This window comes from Perissodus microlepis, chromosome 3 (genome assembly GCF_051167445.1).
Source record: "Perissodus microlepis isolate ML-2025 ecotype Zambia chromosome 3, ASM5116744v1, whole genome shotgun sequence".
Classification (NCBI taxonomy): Eukaryota; Metazoa; Chordata; class Actinopteri; order Cichliformes; family Cichlidae; genus Perissodus; species Perissodus microlepis.
In genome coordinates, this window is record NC_140463.1 from 10725001 (window position 1) to 10744791 (window position 19791).

General features: G+C 38.8%; 3 protein-coding genes across 7 annotated transcripts in view; 1 reads left to right on the forward strand and 2 right to left on the reverse strand.

Annotated features, from left to right (window-relative positions):
* Positions 1-2371, forward strand: part of LOC146389861 (V-set and immunoglobulin domain-containing protein 1-like) — a 5102-nt gene extending 2731 nt beyond the window's left edge. For all 5 annotated transcript variants that reach the window (XM_084913815.1, XM_084913816.1, XM_084913817.1 and 2 more), the window contains 2 exons: positions 1170-1505; positions 1744-2371. In XM_084913815.1, coding sequence (XP_084769941.1) covers positions 1170-1505; positions 1744-1910 — 503 coding nt within the window. In that variant the 3' untranslated portion in view covers positions 1911-2371. The remainder of the gene's footprint in view (positions 1-1169; positions 1506-1743) is intronic.
* Positions 1-19791, reverse strand: part of LOC146389859 (low affinity immunoglobulin gamma Fc region receptor III-like) — a 97248-nt gene that overhangs the window by 36740 nt on the left and 40717 nt on the right. The gene's annotated exons all lie outside the window — the stretch shown is intronic.
* Positions 12114-19615, reverse strand: LOC146389862 (uncharacterized). The gene is made up of 6 exons (XM_084913289.1): positions 19225-19615; positions 18900-19145; positions 18652-18813; positions 18361-18453; positions 14481-14567; positions 12114-12426 (listed from the first exon to the last, which is right to left on the reverse strand). Exons 1-6 carry the CDS (start codon positions 19598-19600, stop codon positions 12383-12385), a joined length of 1008 nt encoding a protein of 335 aa, XP_084769415.1. The 5' UTR covers positions 19601-19615; the 3' UTR covers positions 12114-12382.

Genomic DNA, 19791 nt, shown 5'->3' on the forward strand with positions numbered 1-19791 from the left:
TTTGAAAAAAAGTTGAAACGTGAAGATTAAAGTTGTTGTTTCATGTCAAACTGCCACAGTAGCTATACCCTCTACAAAATGCCTTGTGTATAAGACTTTGTAAAAACATATATCCTCTTTATTCTACCAAACTGTATCAGTATCCCTTCATTTTGCACACATCTGACCAGCTCTTCTGAGTGTGCGTGTCCTTCTGGCAAGATTCATCGTTCTGGGGCAAATTTTCAACCTTTTGCTCATCACCACACTGTGTTTATGTGAAAAAAGAGAAATCATTTACTTGTTACTAAAACTGATTCTGAAGTAGGAGTTCATTAACTTATCCACACAAGGCACATTATGGGAGACTATGTTCATGTTTTGGACTTTTTTTTTCTTAATGTGGTGTGAATACTCCTTTGTAATAGTACTTTGCTTTATTGTAGAGCTCTTATTAATTAGTAATTGTTATTAGTAGTGAGACCCACCTTGTTTGTAGAGTGTCTGCTTGAATGTGTGTTGATCCCAGTGCCTTCAAAGGCATGATGTGATTATTTTCAGTGACATATTTTTACTTGAAGTTTTCCAGGCCTAAATTACAGCTGGAATATTAGTGGAAGACATGTATGAATGTGGAAGTTACAAAGGCATGCTACCCTCTGAAATATTTGTAGTTTGTAAGGTATTTAATATCTATATTGCCTTGTTCTTCTGGTTACTTGCAGATAATAGCTGCTCTGCGGAGCTACTATGTGTTTGCTTCCAACATGAAGCTGCGGTTTAAAGTGTTATTACTGAAGTCAGAAATCACACAAAAATCCCCTTTTCTCAGCTCAGAAATGTTTAGTGTTTTATTTTAAGCTCCCAGTGAGCTTTCGCTCCATTTTCCATCTATTAATTATTTGCTCATTAAGTAAACTGGATCCTTCTCATAAATATTTTTTACATTTTGTATAAATGAAATTGCTATAGGGAGGATTTGGATGCAATTTGAAAATATAAAACTTTTATTAAAATATTTAGGAAATTTGGAGCAGGAAGTAAAAGAAAGTACAATGGAGGTAAATGCAAAACCAATTTAAAAACTTGCATTTCAGTGGTATCTCTTTGATCCTCACATTGATTGGCTGTTGTACAATAAGCAGAAACTGACTTCATCCTCTCTGCTCTGTGCTGTTTTCCTCTTTCAGACCAGAAAATCATCACAGCTGAGACTGGACAGGCTGTCACTCTACCATGTCGAGCTCCAAACAACAACATCATAGTTGTAGAGTGGAGCAGAACTGACCTGAAGTCAGATTATGTCTTTTTGTACCGCGATGAGCAGTCTGATCCAGAAGAGCAGCATCCATCTTTTAAGAACTGGGTGGATCTGCAGGACAGACAGATGAAGGATGGAGACGTGTCTTTGATTCTGAAGGGTGTGATGACTAATGACACTGGAACATACAAGTGTCGTGTCTTCATGGGAGAAACGCGCTCATGGATATCCAGCAGCATCTACTTGAGTGTCTCTGATCCTCCAGGTGAGTGAGTAGAGTTGAGTGTGTGTGTGATCAGAGGTGAAGCTGCTTCCTGGTTGTTGATGTTTGTTTCTAAAGATGTTGTTGATGAGACTTTGTAGAAAGCAGCTGGTCTGAGTGATGTGATCAGAGTGCAGTAGATAATGTCTGACAGCAGTTTGAAGAGGAAATGGATTCTGTTCTGTTCTTCACTCATCACCTACCTGACAGCTGACACCTCACACCTGTTTCTCACCTGCAGGTCAGACAGGAGGACACACAGAGGATGGAGGGAAGGAGGATGGAGGGAAGGAGAATGACTTTAGCCAATTTATATTTTGCTTGGTAGTTTTTCTTGTATATGTTGGGATTGTTGTTTATGTGATCTTCATGATACATAAACAAAAACAGAAACAGGATCCCTATTAATCTCGTGCTGAACAGCAGCATGCAGAAATGCCAGGATGTGTTTTTCAAGCAGTACTCTCCTGCAGCTCTCAGTGTTCACGCTGAGCGTTCAGGGAAAGACAGATGACAGAAATGGACAGGCTCGGGAATTCTGGGTAGTCGCCGTCATGATGTTGTTCATGTAAAACCGACAACATGACCAAAAGGCAGACACCAACAGGTAAAAAGGAGGAAAATGCACAAAATAAATCAGCCATGAGAAGGCCAGTAACAAGGTATGATACAGAGAGAAGCTAAACAAAGGTGTGTTATTAGGAGGGGTTGAGCTACTAAAAACAGAAAGAATGATCGCTTTAATTTTTCATTTGTAGTTTTAGGAGCTCCTGATGCTCAAAATTTACAACATTTTCACAGAACTGTAATAATATACTTACTGTAGTTGTACTAAACTGTGGATGTTAAAAATAAAAAAATCATTCGTATTTGATATAGTTTTTATGTCTTTTTTATGGCACAGTATTTCATTATCATACTTCATGTTCTAGTGCATGTGCAGGGAGTTCTAGTAACTTTGTTCTCCACTGATACGGGTCAGAGGGAGCTGATTTGACTTCCTTGTGTCCAAGATATAACAGTGGTATCCACTTAGGATCACACTGTTATATTTCAGAAACATTTTTTAAAATGGAAAAAAAAAAATCATAAATATTATACTGTCATGTATTTACAGCCAAGAAAACTGGCACATCTAAGAAATGCAACAACCTCAACTCCTTGTTGCTGGTTCCAATCTGCAAAGCACTCTCACTCTGTTCTGTAAATGACTTCCACAATTTGACTTTCAAACCCAAAGGCAACATCTATCCCCCCCGTATGATTCTCAGCTTCTAAGTAGTTAAGTGTCTTTGTGAAGATACTTTGTGCTCGGACAGGAAAAGCTGGAAACATTACTGTGAATGTCCATAAACAGGGTGCACCTTTAAGATCGATTGTCTGAATTATCAACTTGGTCACCTATAACATCTCTAAGTTTCTGGCTTCGATCCTCAACCCGCTGGTGGGCAGCTCTGAACACCACATCCAGAACACGTTGGATTTTGTTGAAAAGGTGAGAGATGTCATTATGGAGGCAGATGAAACCATGGTCTCGTACGACGTTACATCTCTCTTCACTTGCATCCCAGTCAGGGAAGCGTTGGAGGTAGTCCGTAAGAGATTACAGGATGACACCAACCTCAGCAGCAGGACCACTCTCAGCATCGACCAAGTGTGTTTGCTTTTGGAACTGTCTTCATTCCACCTACTTCACATACAAGGGTCACTGCTACAGGCAGAAACATGGGTGTGCCATGGGCTCCCCAGTTTTACCCATTGTGGCCAATTTGTACATGGAAGAAGTGGAAAAGAGGGCTTTGCTATCCTACCCTGGACAGGGAGGAACGCTGGTTTGAGCACAGAGTCCATTGTTCCTTCAGTGGGCTGGTTTCATTCATTATGCAAATGTACTGTTTATAAGATTGGGGAAACCTGCAGTCAGCTGAGACTGAAGAAGTCACTTGGATGAGTGACGAAATGTTTCTCCCACAAAACGTTACATCCAGATGAACAGAATCAACTTTTGGAGATTGCTGTTTGCTCATCACACGAATACCATGTTTTCTCCAATAATGACCAACTTTTTCACTTCATCTTTGAGTGTATAGAAAACTCTTTACCTACTTTACCAGTAAGTGAATTCAACATTTTCTAAAATGTCCTTGGGAAAAACATCCTTGATTGCCAGTCTACCCCCGGTCACCAGTCTGAAAGCAAAAGACAATTATACTTGTTGGAAAGGCAGTCGACTGTGCGTGAGAGCTCCCTTGTGGCGAGAGACCGCAGTTGCGCTGTTGGGCACAACATAAGCCCAGAACACAGGGGTTAAGCTAACACATAGCAAGAGGCACCTTTCAAACTGACTTGATAGTGGATTTCTAGGTAGACTGCCCTGGAAAGTACAGTCATGAGCTTTTTATGTCATTTAGGGAATCGGCTTGTGTAATAATAATTCTTTATTTAAAGGGACAGTGCAGTTTAACATAGTCCAAGCGTAAAACATAAAACTGATGTACTGCACAAAGTTTATAGCTGTCACTAATTTCCAGCCATTGCCCTCTGTTGGGCTTACATTCACAATACACAAAGTTAAAATGTACATTTTCATGAAACCAAAATACAACATGAATACAACTGCAATTAATAAACAATCTAAAAAAAGTTGAATTAAAATGACTACAGCTCTGATTTACCTTTAACCAACCATTTACCTTCAATGTAAAGGAACTAATATCTGTAATCGATGTGATTTCAGCTGAAAGTGTGTTCCACAGATGGCAGGCCTATATGGAAAATACTGATTGTCCAAATTTAGGTCTGCAATATGATATTTTGTATTTGCCGTTTACCATTCTCCCAGTATTGCGATTACTATGTTGTCTTTGTATGTATCTATTAAGACACTCTGTACAAATGCAAAGTTTATTAATATGTTCATTATGTGGCTGGTTCATTTTTCCAAGGCGTTTATGATACACACTTCTGAGCTGTGGGCTAAAACAGGTTTGGTCTTCTGTGGTGTATCATTATAGAGTGTATTTACACTATACATCAGGCACTGTTTGGTGTGTAGTGTATGAAACTTGTGCGCAGAGATGATCATATAGGAAAGTTCATTTGTATTTCTGGTTATACTGGGAAACAGTTAATGAAAGTAAAAATTGAGCATCCTGTGTGCTGATTAACACGCCACAGTGAACACCACTGCTATCAGGGATATCAATTTGGCCAGTTAAGAAGTAAAAACGTTTGAGTCCATTTCAGCTGCTGTGGTGCAAATCGAAGCGATAACAGGCGAACAGAAGAGGTAACAACAATACAACCCACCGAAAGGGAATAGTTCAGCATCCACAGACCATTGCTCTCTCTTTATTACCCCTGACTGATTTTTCTCTAGTTTTGCTTTTTGTGAGTATCCTCCATCTTCCTCCAGAGGGTGCTAAACATCTGAAAGCCACGAGTATCACTATTTCAGACCTTTTTCCAAAAACTGTTGCACACCAGCTCCATAAGGGGCAATTCTAAAATAATCCAAGTGGTGGGGCTTTGTGCTGGATCACAAGACGTAAACCAGATAATATGATGAAGACACTGACATTAAATGTGTTTTTATAACCCTATTCTCTGCGTTAAGCTGACAATCAATGGCTCCAAAATATCATATTTTGTTTTTATATAATATTTCCACACAAGACATACTTAGAAAATAAGCTTCAGGAGCTTTGAATGAGTCCCAGAAGGAGAAACAATACATAAAATAATGCTTTGCAAAAACAAAAATAAAAACAATGGTGGTCTACTGACAGATTTACTCTCCTCTATGCCTAGCACACCTATAATGAAGCACAGTTATAAAATACTTGTAATTATTTTCTGAAGTCTAAAGTTAAGTTGTTGAAAATTTGTTTATGCTGTTGTTGTTATTGTTGTTGTCTGAGCAGCAGACAAACAAGACAATTTTGACTTCATAAGAAGCTGGTATTAGATGTATTTACTGTTTTTGCTGCTGGCGGTTTCTGTGTGACACAGGAAATAAAGACATGAAAACCCTTGACACACACTCAGCACTGAAGCGTCTCTATGCAGTTTACATTCATGTAATGTTGCCACTGTTGTGGTTTGATACTTATTCTTTGTTTTCTGCAGTAAAATAAGGTGAGTATTGGTTAGCCACAACCAAAGCGGAAGAAGTCAAATATTCCATCTGCGCCTTGGTGAAACCCACAGAACCACACAAGGAAAACAAAAGTTTAATAATTTGACTGAAGCCAGATCACTACAATGGGAGGAAAAGCCAACAAGCTTAAATAGCATTTATACAATAGTAAAGTTACTGAGAAAACAAAACATATTAATAGTTAAAACGTTAAATGTTCAATAACTAAATAAGTAATAAAATGACATAAAACATATACAAATATTTTTAATACATGGATGCCCTCCGGATTGATGTGCTGGAGGGACCAGTTAGAGACCAGCAGCTGGACGTCAGTGGTTGGACTAGTGGACTACTTCTGGGACGACTTCTTGCTCAGTTTTAAAGTCTGAACACAAACACACACAGTTCAAACAACAGGAAACATGATTACAGGCTTTGTCATTCAGTCAAGACCTCCAATCTCAACCTATCTGTGTCACACATTTCAGATTTTACTAGGAACCACCTCAGACCGAATTTAGAGAGCTTCTATACCGCCCACACTTTAGCTGCTTCTTGAAATTCACAAGAGTCAAATCTGGAACCCACAGAGCTGAATAATTTGCATCAACTAGATTCAGTGACATTAAAAGTCAAAGCTTTTGCTGCTCCCAGCTTCTCACAGAATATTTGTCAGAAAGGGCGAGCAGTGACACGTATAAACAGGAACCATGAAATATTCATTCTGTTCACTACTGGGTGGGGCTTTATCAACCAGAATTATTTTGCTATCCAGTTTTTTTCATCTTCTTGCCTTACAGCTGAGATAAGCTCCCACAGGACTAAACAGGTGCTAAGAAAATGCATAGAGTCACAGCCTTATGTGACTGTTAGGGCTTGCTACTAGTCGTTGCTTGTACTCCTGTTGATGGTGCAGCAGCAGCCCTGACAGCCAGTTAATCTGGTCAGTTAATTTGACCCATTGTGCTGCATTTATTTTTGGTTACTTCGTCTCTCTTAGCTTTTCAGCTCTAACTTTCCTTCACTTCTTCCACACTAAAATCTGTCTTCTGCATGAGCAGCAAAGGTAAGGGAGGGCCCGAAGATGTTCAGTGATGTGATTGGGCAATACAGTGCCAGTAATGAAAATTTACAAATAGACTGCTGTCAGTGCATGTAGAGATGATGTGCAATAGGCTTTCAATTGACCCATCGATCTAAAAGTGCATCTGCCCACCAGGAAAATGCCTGGTATGCCAGATTACCAGTCTAGCCCTGTTTCCATCTCTTTGCTGTGTTCACAGGGTAAGAGAGCAGTGAGGCAGCAGAAAGTAACAGTAAGCAGTGGTGCACAAGTTAGAGTTTCCAATTAACCCAACCCCACTAACTCCATGTTTGGACTGTGGCCATGAGAACACACAGAAAGACCCAGCCTGATGGTGGAATTGAGCTCAGGACCTTCTTGCTGTGAGGCAACAGTGCAAACCACCATTGATAATTAACATGAAACTTTTCTGATTATTTCCAGAGTAGCTTGGAAGATTTGCAGTTGCAAATAATCCGTATTTATCTTATACACGCATTAGTGCTGCCTCTGTGCTTATTCTATGCCTGATTTAGTACTTAAGGAAATATTAATCTGATCTTACTCCTCAGGCCGGTGTGGCTTTTGAACATACAGGGATATTCCAATATATGAAACATAATTTTGCTGAAATGATGACAAGACATTTAATATCCTGAGTTTGAGTCATGATGTGGTTAGCATAGCTTAGCATGAAGACCAGAAATATGTCTCAATCCAAAGTTAAGATAAACAGCAGCTGTACCTCCTTTCCTCTTTGCTGTGACGTCTATTTGTCCATAAATTATGTTGTTAGTTCTCACTGCTGAGTAGACTACAGCTATGTCAGTCTCTGTGGAAGAAAAATAGCTCAGGTAACACAGCTGTGGCAAAACTTTTTTTTTTTTTTTTGCACATTTGATTATGCAGAGATTAGGTTTTAGTTTCTGCAACTTGCAGCAGGTTTTCACAGTTTTTCTCCCATTTCTTTACACCTCTGGTGTAGAAACAAGAATTGATTGCATAAAATTGGTAGGTGTTTGTCTGAAGTCAAAGGTGCACAACCACAGAGATGGCCCCCTTTTCAGTGCAGTCTGACACACTTCACCACAGAGCACCAAGCAAACGTTTTCTCACAACATGAACATGACATTAGCCAAACCAGAACTCACTATGGTGAAAAGTCTTCAGCTTCAGACTAGAATCAACAGGAAGTAGCTGCTGTGGTTTGACATGCAGAACTTGTTTCATTGCATTAAAGGATATTTGTTACCTGCATTCTTCCATCATTTCTTTAGACACCTCATATCAACAACATATTCCCCCTGTTAACTTATGTTTGAGCGAAACTGTGCATTTTGAATGCTCAGTTGTGGCCAAAAGTAACTACACACCTGAAATCTCATTCATTTAAGTTTTGTTGATTGTTACCAATTGTTACCAATCAAATGTGCCACAAAACCAGAAATGTCCCATACTTCAACTAAATAGTGCGATTCCTCATTTTATTTGTTTTAGGTGGGCTTGGAGTCGACACGATGTCTGTGAGGAAGGGTTTTGTGGTTGATGAGAGGAAACCTATTAACTTGTTTGGCAGTAAGTTAGCTGCAAAAATATGCAATCAAGCATTTGCAATAACTGGCAAAGAGTCCTTTACAGCACTGTGGAGGAATTTTGGCCCACACATCTTTACACAATTGTTGTAATTCAGCCACACTGGAGAATTTTCAAGCATGAACCACCTTTTTAAATTCATGCCACAGCATCTAAATTGGATTTGGTCAGGACATTCACATTTTACATTAACACCATCCTCACACATGGTTTATATATGGCCACTAGAGGCCGATACTTTACTTTAAATAATAACATGAAAACACTCGGCTCACCAGTGATGCTTCCACTTTTTGAAATAAAGAGCTTAAGTAGTGAGACTGTGTAGTTTCTAATACACTGGCTAGATTTTAATACACTTTTGATAAAAATCATCTTCCCTCAAATATGACTGCAGGATGGTGATGAAACAGACTGTGAGTCATTTGATTCCATCCTCCCCACAGTCCCTTTACCAAACTGTCAGACACAGGATTTCCAAACTCCACTTGCCTTTGGATTAAGGACTTCCAAATTAACCAGATGGTTTGAGTGGGCACCCACCTCTCCACATCCATCAGACTACATACTGGCTCCCAACAGGGCTGTGTGTTCAGCCCCCTGCTTCACACCCAGCATGGATACAAGGAGATCAGCATTGAAGTTATCGGTAGGAAACCATCAGGCTGAACAGTCCTATTGGGCTTGGTTAGCCTGTTGGACTTTGGAGGCAGTTGATAGGCACAAACAGGCCTTCCTCTATAGAACACCAGCAGCAGTTTGAGGACAAGGGGGACGAGCTGTCCATCATTGGTGGTAAGGTCACTAAGGCAGTAAAAAACTCATACCACCAAGAAGTGGGGATGAGGCTTCCCCTGAGTTCCTGAAGGCTCTGGACTTTTTCAGGGCTGTCTTGGTTGACCTGCGTCTAAAATGTTGTGTGGAGATCAGGTACAGTATCTCTGGACAGGGTGGTGGTTCCCATCTTCAGGAACCAGAGGGTGTGTTCCAGCTATAGGGGATCACACTTGTCAGCCTCACTGGAAAAGTCTATGCCAAGGTGCTGGAAAGGAGAGTCCATCCATTAGTCAAACCTTGGACACAGGAGGAACAATCATTTTCTCCTCATTTTAACAACATATCACAAAAGTCAAAATTGGCTGTATGTAAGCAGCAATACATGAAAAAAACATGGGACCGGGGGGGATAAGAATCAGCACCTGAGTCTGAGGCCATGGTTCTCAGCCAGAAAAGAGTGGCGTGCCCAGTCAGGGTCAAGGACGAGTTCCTGCCCCAAGTGGAGGAGTGTAAGTATACCAGTAGGGCCGCTAGTCCTCCACATTGAAGTGTGCCAGTTGAGGTTGTTTGAGTGTCTGATAAGCTGCCTCCTGGGTATTTGGTCATGGCCCACCGGGAGGAGGCCCCGGGGCAGACACAGGACACACTAGAGAGATAATATCTCTCAGCTAGTCTGGGAACGCCTTTGTGTTCCGTAAGAGGGAGGTCTGGGCATTTCTGCTTAGGCTGCTGTGCCTGCAGCCCAGTCCTGGTAAGAAGAAGAAAATTGACAGATGGATGAATGGAATAATACAGTGAGCAAGAGGAGTTCCTAACAAAGTGACTGTTTTATTTAATTGTAGATAAAGATTATCCTCATTTAAAGGTGACTGTGATGTATTCAGCGCTCCTTCCTGGTTGAGGTTAACTAGCTAGTGTTAGCTGATACCTTAGAATGTCCCTCTCATCCAAATACAGTAAATTCTGGCTGTCAAAAAAACTGAAAAAAAAAGAAAACAACATGGCCTCCAAGTTTCAGTTCTCATCCCAGTGTTCAAAGCACTCCGTTAACCAAATATTTGAGGCCAGCAAAGAGCAAAGATTTAATTCTGAGATGACCAAATTTAATACCCACCAGGAAAGACTCTGAACATACACACATGAAGGTTAGGCCTGAGAGTGAAACAATCATGTGTGGTTAAACCCCTAACACCATGATCGGTTCTACATGTCAGAAAACAAAGCAGATATTAGAAAAAACAAAACAATGTAAAACAAACAAACAAACAAACACAACAACACTGAAAAATAAATGACTGAATTAAGAAAACATTGTGTACTCGTGAATGTAAAACAATGTGTCAACCAATTAAAGCTCATCAATGGATACTGAACACTAATAGCCAAATCAGTGATTATCTATACTCACATCATACCAGTGCTATGTTTGTGTTGCCACTTGTTTCATTCAGTATCTGTAAGTATAAGGTAACAGCTGATCTCTAAAAACACAGAGGACACTGAATTAATGAATACTTAACAGAAACAGGCAATAAACAGAGACAAAAACAGAAACATGACTTTTAAGACAGCAGAAAAGCTGATGTCATCAAACAGTTGGTAAACAATCTGAAATTAGTAACGGGACAGAAAACAGGGGGAGTGTCGGATTTGGGGGATTTTAGCGCACTTGCAGTGAAGCAGTGACACTGAAGGTGCTGCAACGCCCTCTGCTGCATCATAGAGGCTGTGCATGATTACAGAGACAAATGAAAAAATGAATGTGAAATTATGCAGAACTTTGTGAGGTATTTTTCTAATATTTTTAAAATCTTTTTCTGGCTTCGCTTTTAGCCAATTTACCGGTCGATCTACATCCCTACCCTCACCTATGGTCACGAGCTGTGGGTAATGACCGAAAGAACGAGATCGCGGATACAAGCGACAGAAATGGGTTTCCTCCGAAGGGTGGCTGGCCTCTCACTTAGAGAAAGGGTGAGAAGTTTGGCCATTCGGGAAGGGCTCAGAGTAGAGCCGTTGCTCCTCCACATCGAAAGGAGCCAGTTGAGGTGGTTCAGGCATCTGACAAGGATGCCTCTGGGCGCCTCCTGGGTGAGGTGTTCTAGGCATGTCACACGGGGAGGAGGCCCGGAGATTAAAAATCAAAAGTAAAAATAGGTCCCCTTTTTTATACTTTATGCTGGAATCCACTGGAATATCTGACCTCACTGACTCTACTCCTATTTAAAAAAAATTGAGCTATTATTCTCTCCTTATCCCTCCTGTCTAAACTTTAATTACCTTTAATGGACAATCTTATAACTTCTAGTTTCTAAAGACAACATGTGAGTAAACTGCACCAAATTCTAATCCCTGTTGGTTTGATGGTGAACCAGGTGTTTTGTTTTTTATTTAGAGTTTAAACTGGTGTAATTTCTAAAGCAGCTGGTCTGCTGTAACACTCAGTTTTACCAGTAGGTGGCAGCACATTTAAAATGCGTTCAATAGTAGTATTCGTATAGTATACTACTATTGAATTGAATAGTAGTATTAGTATTCAATTATGAATAAATAAAATATAACACTGCTGACATAAACAGCTTTACAATCCTCAAACAAACAGCTGTAAAACATCTGTCATAGACCAGGTTAACCCACGGCTGTGTCTGACAAACACACAAATACCAAATTTTGAGGTTATAATAATTTAAAAATGTAAAAAAGATTATAGCGGTTAATTTTCTTATTTCTCTTACAATTAAATAATTAGTTAATGTGAATCCATTTTTTATTTCATCACAGCTACTGTTTGGTTTCTGGGTTAGTTCACTCTATAGACACTCAGCACTTCACTTGAACGTTTCCGTGCACTTTATATACACTGAATGTTGCTTCTGTTGTGGTTTGATGCTTATTCTTTGTTTTCTGCAGTGAAATGGGGCGAGGATTGGTTAGCCACAACCAAACCGGAAGAAGTCAAATTTTCCATCTGCAACTTGGTGAAACCCACAGAACCACACGAGGAAAAGAAATGTGAACAAAAGTTTATTAATCTGACATAACCATGTCAGCAAAGGCCAGAAAAACATAAATAATATATACAACAGAAAAGTTACTGAGAACATAAAACATGATTTGCATGAAAATATACGCTTAAACTCAAGTTGAAATTTAAGAATGGATTTTTAAATCATATGTGTCTAAATTAACAAGAAAAAGATGTCAAACATATAAAAATATTTTGAACATATGGATATCCTCTGGTCTGAGGTGCTGGGGGGACCAGTTAGAGACCAGCAGCTGGACCTCAGTGGTTGGACTGGTGGACTACTTCAGTAAAGAGTAGATGACGTCTGGCTCAGGTTTAAAGTCTGAATACAAACACACACAGTTCAAACATCATGAAATATGATTACAAGCTTTGCAGTTCAACCAAAAATTTAATCTCCACCTCTCTGCGTCACACAGTTCAGATTTTACTGAGAACCACCTCAGACACAAATCACAGAGCTTCTGTACCGCCCACGCTGTAGCTACTTTCTGAAATTCACACCAGTCAAATCTGCAACCCACAAAGCTGAAACGTTTGCATCAAATACATTCAGTGACGTTAAAAGTCAAATCTTTTGCTGCTTCCAGCTTCTCACAGAATATTTTTCAGAGAAACAGCAATCCATAAAAACAGGAACCATGAAATATTGTTTCTGTTCACTACTGGATGTTGTTTTGATAGACTTGGGTACATATTTAGTTGTTGTCTTATCTGTGAATTGTGGCTTTGCTGCAAGATTTAGCCACATTTCATACAAAGACAGCGTGTGATAGACTGGATACCTCTCCAGAGTATACCTCATGAGGATACAACCCATTTTGGGTAAGCTCCAGCTCCCCACGTGACTAATTTAGATAAGCAGCTAAGAAAATGGATAGATTGATGGGTCTAGCAAAATATTTCAAGAAAACATTGGACCGATTAGTTGTTTTGTTCTGCCGGCACAGAAACAGCATTCACTCTCTGTCTATGTGGGATGTTCACTGGGTGAGAGAGCAGTGAGGTTTTAGAGAGTAAAGGTGAGCAGTAGTGCACAGTGGTTGTGTAGCAGGGAAGTGAGGCGTGGGTGTGTAAATTCTGACCCAGAAAATTTTAAACTGAAAAAAAACTAGGATCTAAACTTTAACCTCAGCTACTGTGAGCTACAGATGTTGAGAAAAAAAACGCTTCTACTGGATCAAAAGCTGCAGATAGATTTAAAAGAACATGCACATGCATTTATTGTAGCCAGTTAGTCTTAAACTGTCATAATATGGAAATGCAGTAGTTAGTAAGTACATAGTGTATGTGGCTTGCTACAGCTAATGCTCCAAAGGAAATATATGGATTGAGATACACTGTTATTGGCTTTAAGTTTGGCTACACATTACACCAGGATGTATTTAACTCTTTCACAATCCACATGGTTCCCCTTCTCAAAAAGGCCAATGTTTAGGCTGTCTTAAGTTTACCAGTGAACACTGAAATTTTTCAAAGAAGAAATAACCAAAATCAACTTTCTGGCATTAACTCAAGTTGCTGTGTTTGGAGGAAGAGAGTATGATCCAAAGAACACCATGGAGGTGGTAGCATTACGATTTAGGCCTGTGTTTCTGCTAAGGATACAGAACAACGTCAATGGATGCTACCCTCTAGAGCAATATCTTGGAAGCAAAGAGAACCTAGGAAGAGAATCTCTATGCCTGACCGATCTTCAGCCAGAACACTGAAGATCGGTCAGGCATCGGTTTTCCAGCGTTTCAGTTACCCAAAACAAACAAGAAAGGCAAAAAAGGCATTGCTTAAGAAGAAGCATGTTAAGGTCATGGAAAGGCCTAGCTCAGTCCTATTAAAAATCTGAGCAGGGAGCTGATGTTTTGAGGTGAAGCCAAGAAAACTAAAGGATTTAGAGGGTTTCAGTGAAGATGAGTGGGTCAAAGTCCCTCCTGAGATGTGTGCAAACCTGGTGACTTATAACAAGTAATTGCCCTTCCCAACAAGGATTTCTCCACCAAGTGCTAAATCACGTTTTGATTGGGATCTAATACTTATTTCCTTCAATGACATGCAAATCCATTTATAACTTTAATAATATTAATTTGTCTATTCTTTTATTATTTTTGGTTGATATTATGTCTCTCTCCGTTAAAATGAAAACATAAAAAACATAGACTTCATTTATTTGTAAGTGAGCAAACTTACAAATTTAACAGAGAATCAAATAAATAATTCCCCCACTGTACATTCTGTTTTATAATTTAAATGTATAGTAAAAAACACTTTTCTTCCTCAAATGATGATAAAACTGTTTAATATCCTGAGCTTAATAAATGATTTAGTTAGCTTATCTTATCTTAGCTTAGCTTAGCATGAACACCAGAATATAAAGAGTACCTCTTTTCCTTTTTGGTGTAACAGCTATTTGTCCATAATCGATGTCCTCAGTTCTCACTGCCGAATAGACTACAGCTGTGTCAGTCTCTGCAGGAAAAAAACCCACACAGATATACAAAAATTATATTTAAGGTACAATAGTATTTTTATATAGTTTGATCATGCAGAGATTAAGTTAGATCTTCTGCAACTAGCTGCAGGTTTTCACAGTTTTTTTCTTCTTTACACCTATGCTGAGAAACAAGAATTGATTGCACTGAACTTGTAGGTGTTTGTGTGAAAAACAAGGTGCACAACCACAGAGATTGCACCTTCATCTCGGTGCAGTCTGACACACTTCACCACAGAGCACCAAACAAACAAGTTCTCACAGCATCAACACTGCCATTGGACAAACCAGAACTCAGTGTGGTGAAAAGTCCTTTCAGCTTCAGGCTAGAATCAACAACAGGAAGTAGATGCTGTGGTTAAACATGCAGAACTTGCTTCATTGCATTAAAGGACATTTGGTCTCTTCAGTCTGTTTCTTCAGACATTTTATTCTAACAACACGTTCATGATGCTAACAACTTATGTTTGTGCCTAAACAAGACAGCAAGCACATCTGGGCATTTTACTCACATGTTCAGTTATGCCTAAAAGGTTGATTCTGTTCATCTGGATGTAGCGTTTTCGATTGGAGAAACATTTCGTCACTTATCCAAGTGACTCATAAACAGTACATTTGTACAATAATGTAACCTAGCCCACTGAATGAACATTGGGCTGGGAGGTCAGTTCCTTGATCATGACTAAAGAATTCACTTGGATGAGTGACGAAACATTTCTCCCACAAAACGTTATGTCCAGATGAACAGAATCAACCTTTTGGGATTTACTTACCTGGATGATTGAGCATGCATCAAGAAATGTTCAGTTACGGCACTGCCAACCATTACAACCTACCTCAAATCTGATCTATTTAAGGTGGACCTGAGCGTAGGCTATTAAGAAGTAAGAAACTAAGAAAACAGTTTCATATATGAACCCACAATGCTTAGATAGTTTATTCCTCATTTTCAGGAAATTATTTTTGGTGCTCTGAGAGCTGACACGGTTTTTGTGGAGATGTTTTTTTTTGTGATGACAGGATGTGAAAGCTGCAGAGAGGCATGTCAGCTCTGCTTCCAGGTTTTGACTTTGGATAGAGATATGTTGGGTGTTTTGGTGAAGTTTTTAAATATTTTTAGTTTTTATTAGCAGTGTTGTATGAATTCTGTTTGTTTGCATTTGACAGACCAGAACAGCATGAAAACATGAGGTATTAAAGTGTGCCTGAAAAAAATTATATCCGGGGTGAACAAGACACAAATACTTGTTAAAAAGAGAAGCTTTCTTGTCCCTGAATGAATCCTGCCAATGGAAAATTTAACTTTTCCATTTAAATGAAATGTTCCTCTACAGTGTGCATGTATTGTTATTACCCATGTATCAGCCTGTGGGAGGTCTGCTGATTGTCCACAATACATTGTTTACCTGTTAGTTTGTTATCACAGAATGGTTTGAGTTCTATGAATTAACTATTAATTCATTCTTTTAGTTGGATGTATAATGCATTTTTATTGTGTTCTAACTTATAGACCTCCAAGTTCAGCAGGATTTATTTCAAGTTAGTTCACAAATATTTAATCTTCCATGGTTAAAGTTGGAATTGGAAATTTTATTTTGCACAACGATAAATCAGCTGCCCAGACACATATTTTCTAAATATCACTGATTTATTTTAAGCTGCCTCTCACACTGATGGTAACAACAATGGACCTTGTTGTTTTCTATTCAAACAACAAAAGTTAAAAGTCCAAATTACTTTTACAACAATTTAAGTAATTTGACTTAATCCAATTGTTATTCTGTTTTTAAATTCAACAACTAAATCTAACACCATCTAAAGTGATGCGACACCTGCACCCTTTTTGTTAAACCTTCTTTTTCATCTTATACAGGATGCTGGATGATTGCAGAGCTGTTAGCTTCAGTCAACCACAGACCACAAGTACACAATCTAGACACAACAACAACCTCGGAACCTTTTAGATTTAGACAAAGAAAATAAATAAAATTTAAAAAAATTTAATGTTAATTTCAATATAATTGTAAAAAAGTAATTCCAAATTTCAAATCAGTAAGATGTTTGTTTTCTTCTCACAACTATACACATTATTCTACCTCTGACCATCTCTCACATGCTTCATAAAGTTCTCATCCCTTATATGAATCATCGTTAATCACAGTCAGAAACAATCAGCAGCAAACAAACACCAAGTGAAACTCTTGGAGAGGTTCAGATCAGAGACCATCGTATCCTTAAACACATACATTCCAAAAATGTTGCTGCATTGTGAAGTTTGACCAAAGTCTTCTTACAAGCTCTTGGGGTCCACGGGTCATTAACCTTGGGTTTAGAATTTTTGTGGGTTCAATATTTATTTTTGGCTTTGTGAAGGAAATTATGTTCTTTAACTATTTTAGTATTTAATCTTTGGAGTATAATTTAATATTTCCTAGTGTCTCTGAGTTTTTTGTTATCTGTGTTTCTAGTTCTTAGCTAAATAAATGGTGTTAGTTAATTTTGTGTCCGTGTTTGTTTACTGTTGTTCTGTGTCTAGTTTGTAGGTTTGAGTCATTTTTTTGCATCTTAGGCTCAGTTTCCTGTTTTATTTGCAAACCTTTATCTTGTATGTGTTGTCTTCAGTTTCGCTTCTCTTTTTTGTGTATTTATAGTGCTCTCTTCCTTCTTGTCATTGCCATATCACACTGTTACGATCATTCTGTTACTGCTGTACTGTTTCTGTCCATGTTTAAGCTCCTGTTCTACGTGTCCTATTACCAGTGAGCTTTCTTATTATCTTGTTATTTTCTTTTTGGACTTTCCCATTTGGATTTGTGTTTTGCTACCTCATCAGTTTAATATAGGGTGTGTTTTGAAGCTCCTGTCTATACAAAAACAGAGACAAACCTTTATTTTCAATAAGACATAAAAACGGCATGTCTAAAATCTTCAGTTGGGGAATTTGCTTCAAAATAGGATATACTATATACTATACTACAGCAGAGTCAAATTACATGATATCACACCCTCAATTCCAGTAGAATGAAGACGAAATGCCAAAACTGCAGTTCAACAAATGTCCAGTTGAGGATGGCTGTAACAGTGAGAATGTCTCCATAGATGTGTTAAAATATCCAACTTTACAACAGAAATAGTTGTAAGAAACAGAAATTAGACCTCTCTACACTGAATCATACGTGTTATTAATCTCTGGCTCTCTTCCACGGCATGTCTTTTGGTTTCTTCCTGTTAAAAGGGAGTTTCTCCAAAGTGCTTCCTCATAGGGGGTCATATGATTGTTGGGTTTTTCTCTGTATGTATCATTGTGGGGTCTACCTTACAATATAAAGCAAATTGAGGCGACTATTGTTGTAATTTCGGTAAATAAAATAAAATTGAAATAAAAATGTTCACAGATTGTGACAAAAACTGTTTTGGTTTATGTTTTTTTAGATTTACTTTTTCATAACAACTGAATGAAGTATGAAGGTTTAAAACTACAGCTGTTAAAATTTTATTAAAGCATCATTAGAGCTATAGCTCTTAGCTGTCTGTGCTTCACCTCAACTAATTGGAGTCATTGAACTAGAAATCTGAACCATAATTGTACAGCTGGAGCTTTTTAATATTTTGTAATGCAGTCACCTGACCAGCAATATTGCTGCTGTTGATCCAAGTAGTTTATGTTCCAGTTTTAATGGGTATAATTCTAGGATTTTATCTCCATGTTAGTGTTCTCATTTAATAAAAATATATTTCAAACAATTCATCAAAAAAAGGAAAAAAAATTACCTCTGTTATGTTTGGTTGTCTGTTTGGATTTTTTAACATAACTGTACGTGATGTCATCTGCGATGCATTCTTCTCGTGCTTTTTCTTGTTGAGCTGAAATGATCAAAATTTAACGGCAAAATAAGTCCGGACAAATTCCGTAATTGAACTGTTAATCAAAGAAATTCTACATTTGTAATATGTAACAAAAAGGAGTTACTTTCACTATGAATACAAAACAAATTTAATAACTGCCAAGATTATGTCCTGAAGGAAAACCACACATCTGAAATTCAATTTTCTGAGTTTCACCTTCAGGTTTCCTGCGAACACATCGTCTCACCAGCAGAACCAGTAACACCAGTAGAACCACAACACAGACTGACCCAACACATGATAACACAGAGAGAACAGGAGCGGAGGTAGATTTAGGTGGAGGTGTGGATGTAGGTGGAGGTGTGGTGGTGTGTTTGTCTAAAATAAAGCAAACACAGTCATTAAGTTGTCGTCACATTGTGAATGTTGAAACCTGCAGAAACACAGACAGGTGAGTGTGTCACCTGTGACAGTGATCCAGCTGGATGGAGACTCTCCATGACCGCTGATGTCACACTTGTAGAGGCCTTCATCAGACCTGGAAACATGCTGGATGGTCATGTGACCTGTAGGCTGCTTCCTGATGAGGGAGCCATCTTTATAGAAAGCAGCTGGGAGGTTGGAGGGAGTGGTCTTTGTTTTACAGAGCAGAGTGACGTCATCTCCCTCCATCACAGGGAGGACAGGACTCTGCAGGATCACTGATCCACCTCAACACAGAGACAAACTACAGCATTTCATCCATTTACACACAGCTTCATCAACACTAACTCCACACACTCAGCTTACCAGTGACTGTCAGGTTAACCATGTTACTGATGGGACCCTCACTGGACTCACACCAGTAAACTCCACTGTCCCATGTGGTGCTGTAGCTGATGTTGCAGGAGGAACCAGTTGGTTTTCCCCACCCATCTGTACACTGACTCCTGTGTTGTTTGCTTGTGTTTCTCCTCAGAGTCCATCCAGCAGAGCTGTCGTCCTCCTCACAGCTCAGAAGGAAAAATTCTTTTTTAAAGAACTGAGAGCTGCTGGGACTCACAGTCAGACGAGCTGTGAGGGTTAAAATGAAAAAAAATACATTGGAAGATAAATAAATAAATAAAGATATTGGATTTGTTATACTTTTGTCAAAACTGTTATAATTCTCTAATGAATCCTTCATTTCATCAGTTTATATGAGATATCCATTGTGAAACGTGAACCCAATCAGGTCATATCAGTGAGCATTTCTCAGGTTTAAACTGTGACAGAAGAAGGTTACTGACCTTGGTTTGTTGTGCAGCTCAGCAGTGAGATCAGAACTAAAGAGAAATGACACTCAGGTTGATTTGAGGTGAACATAACGAACAACTC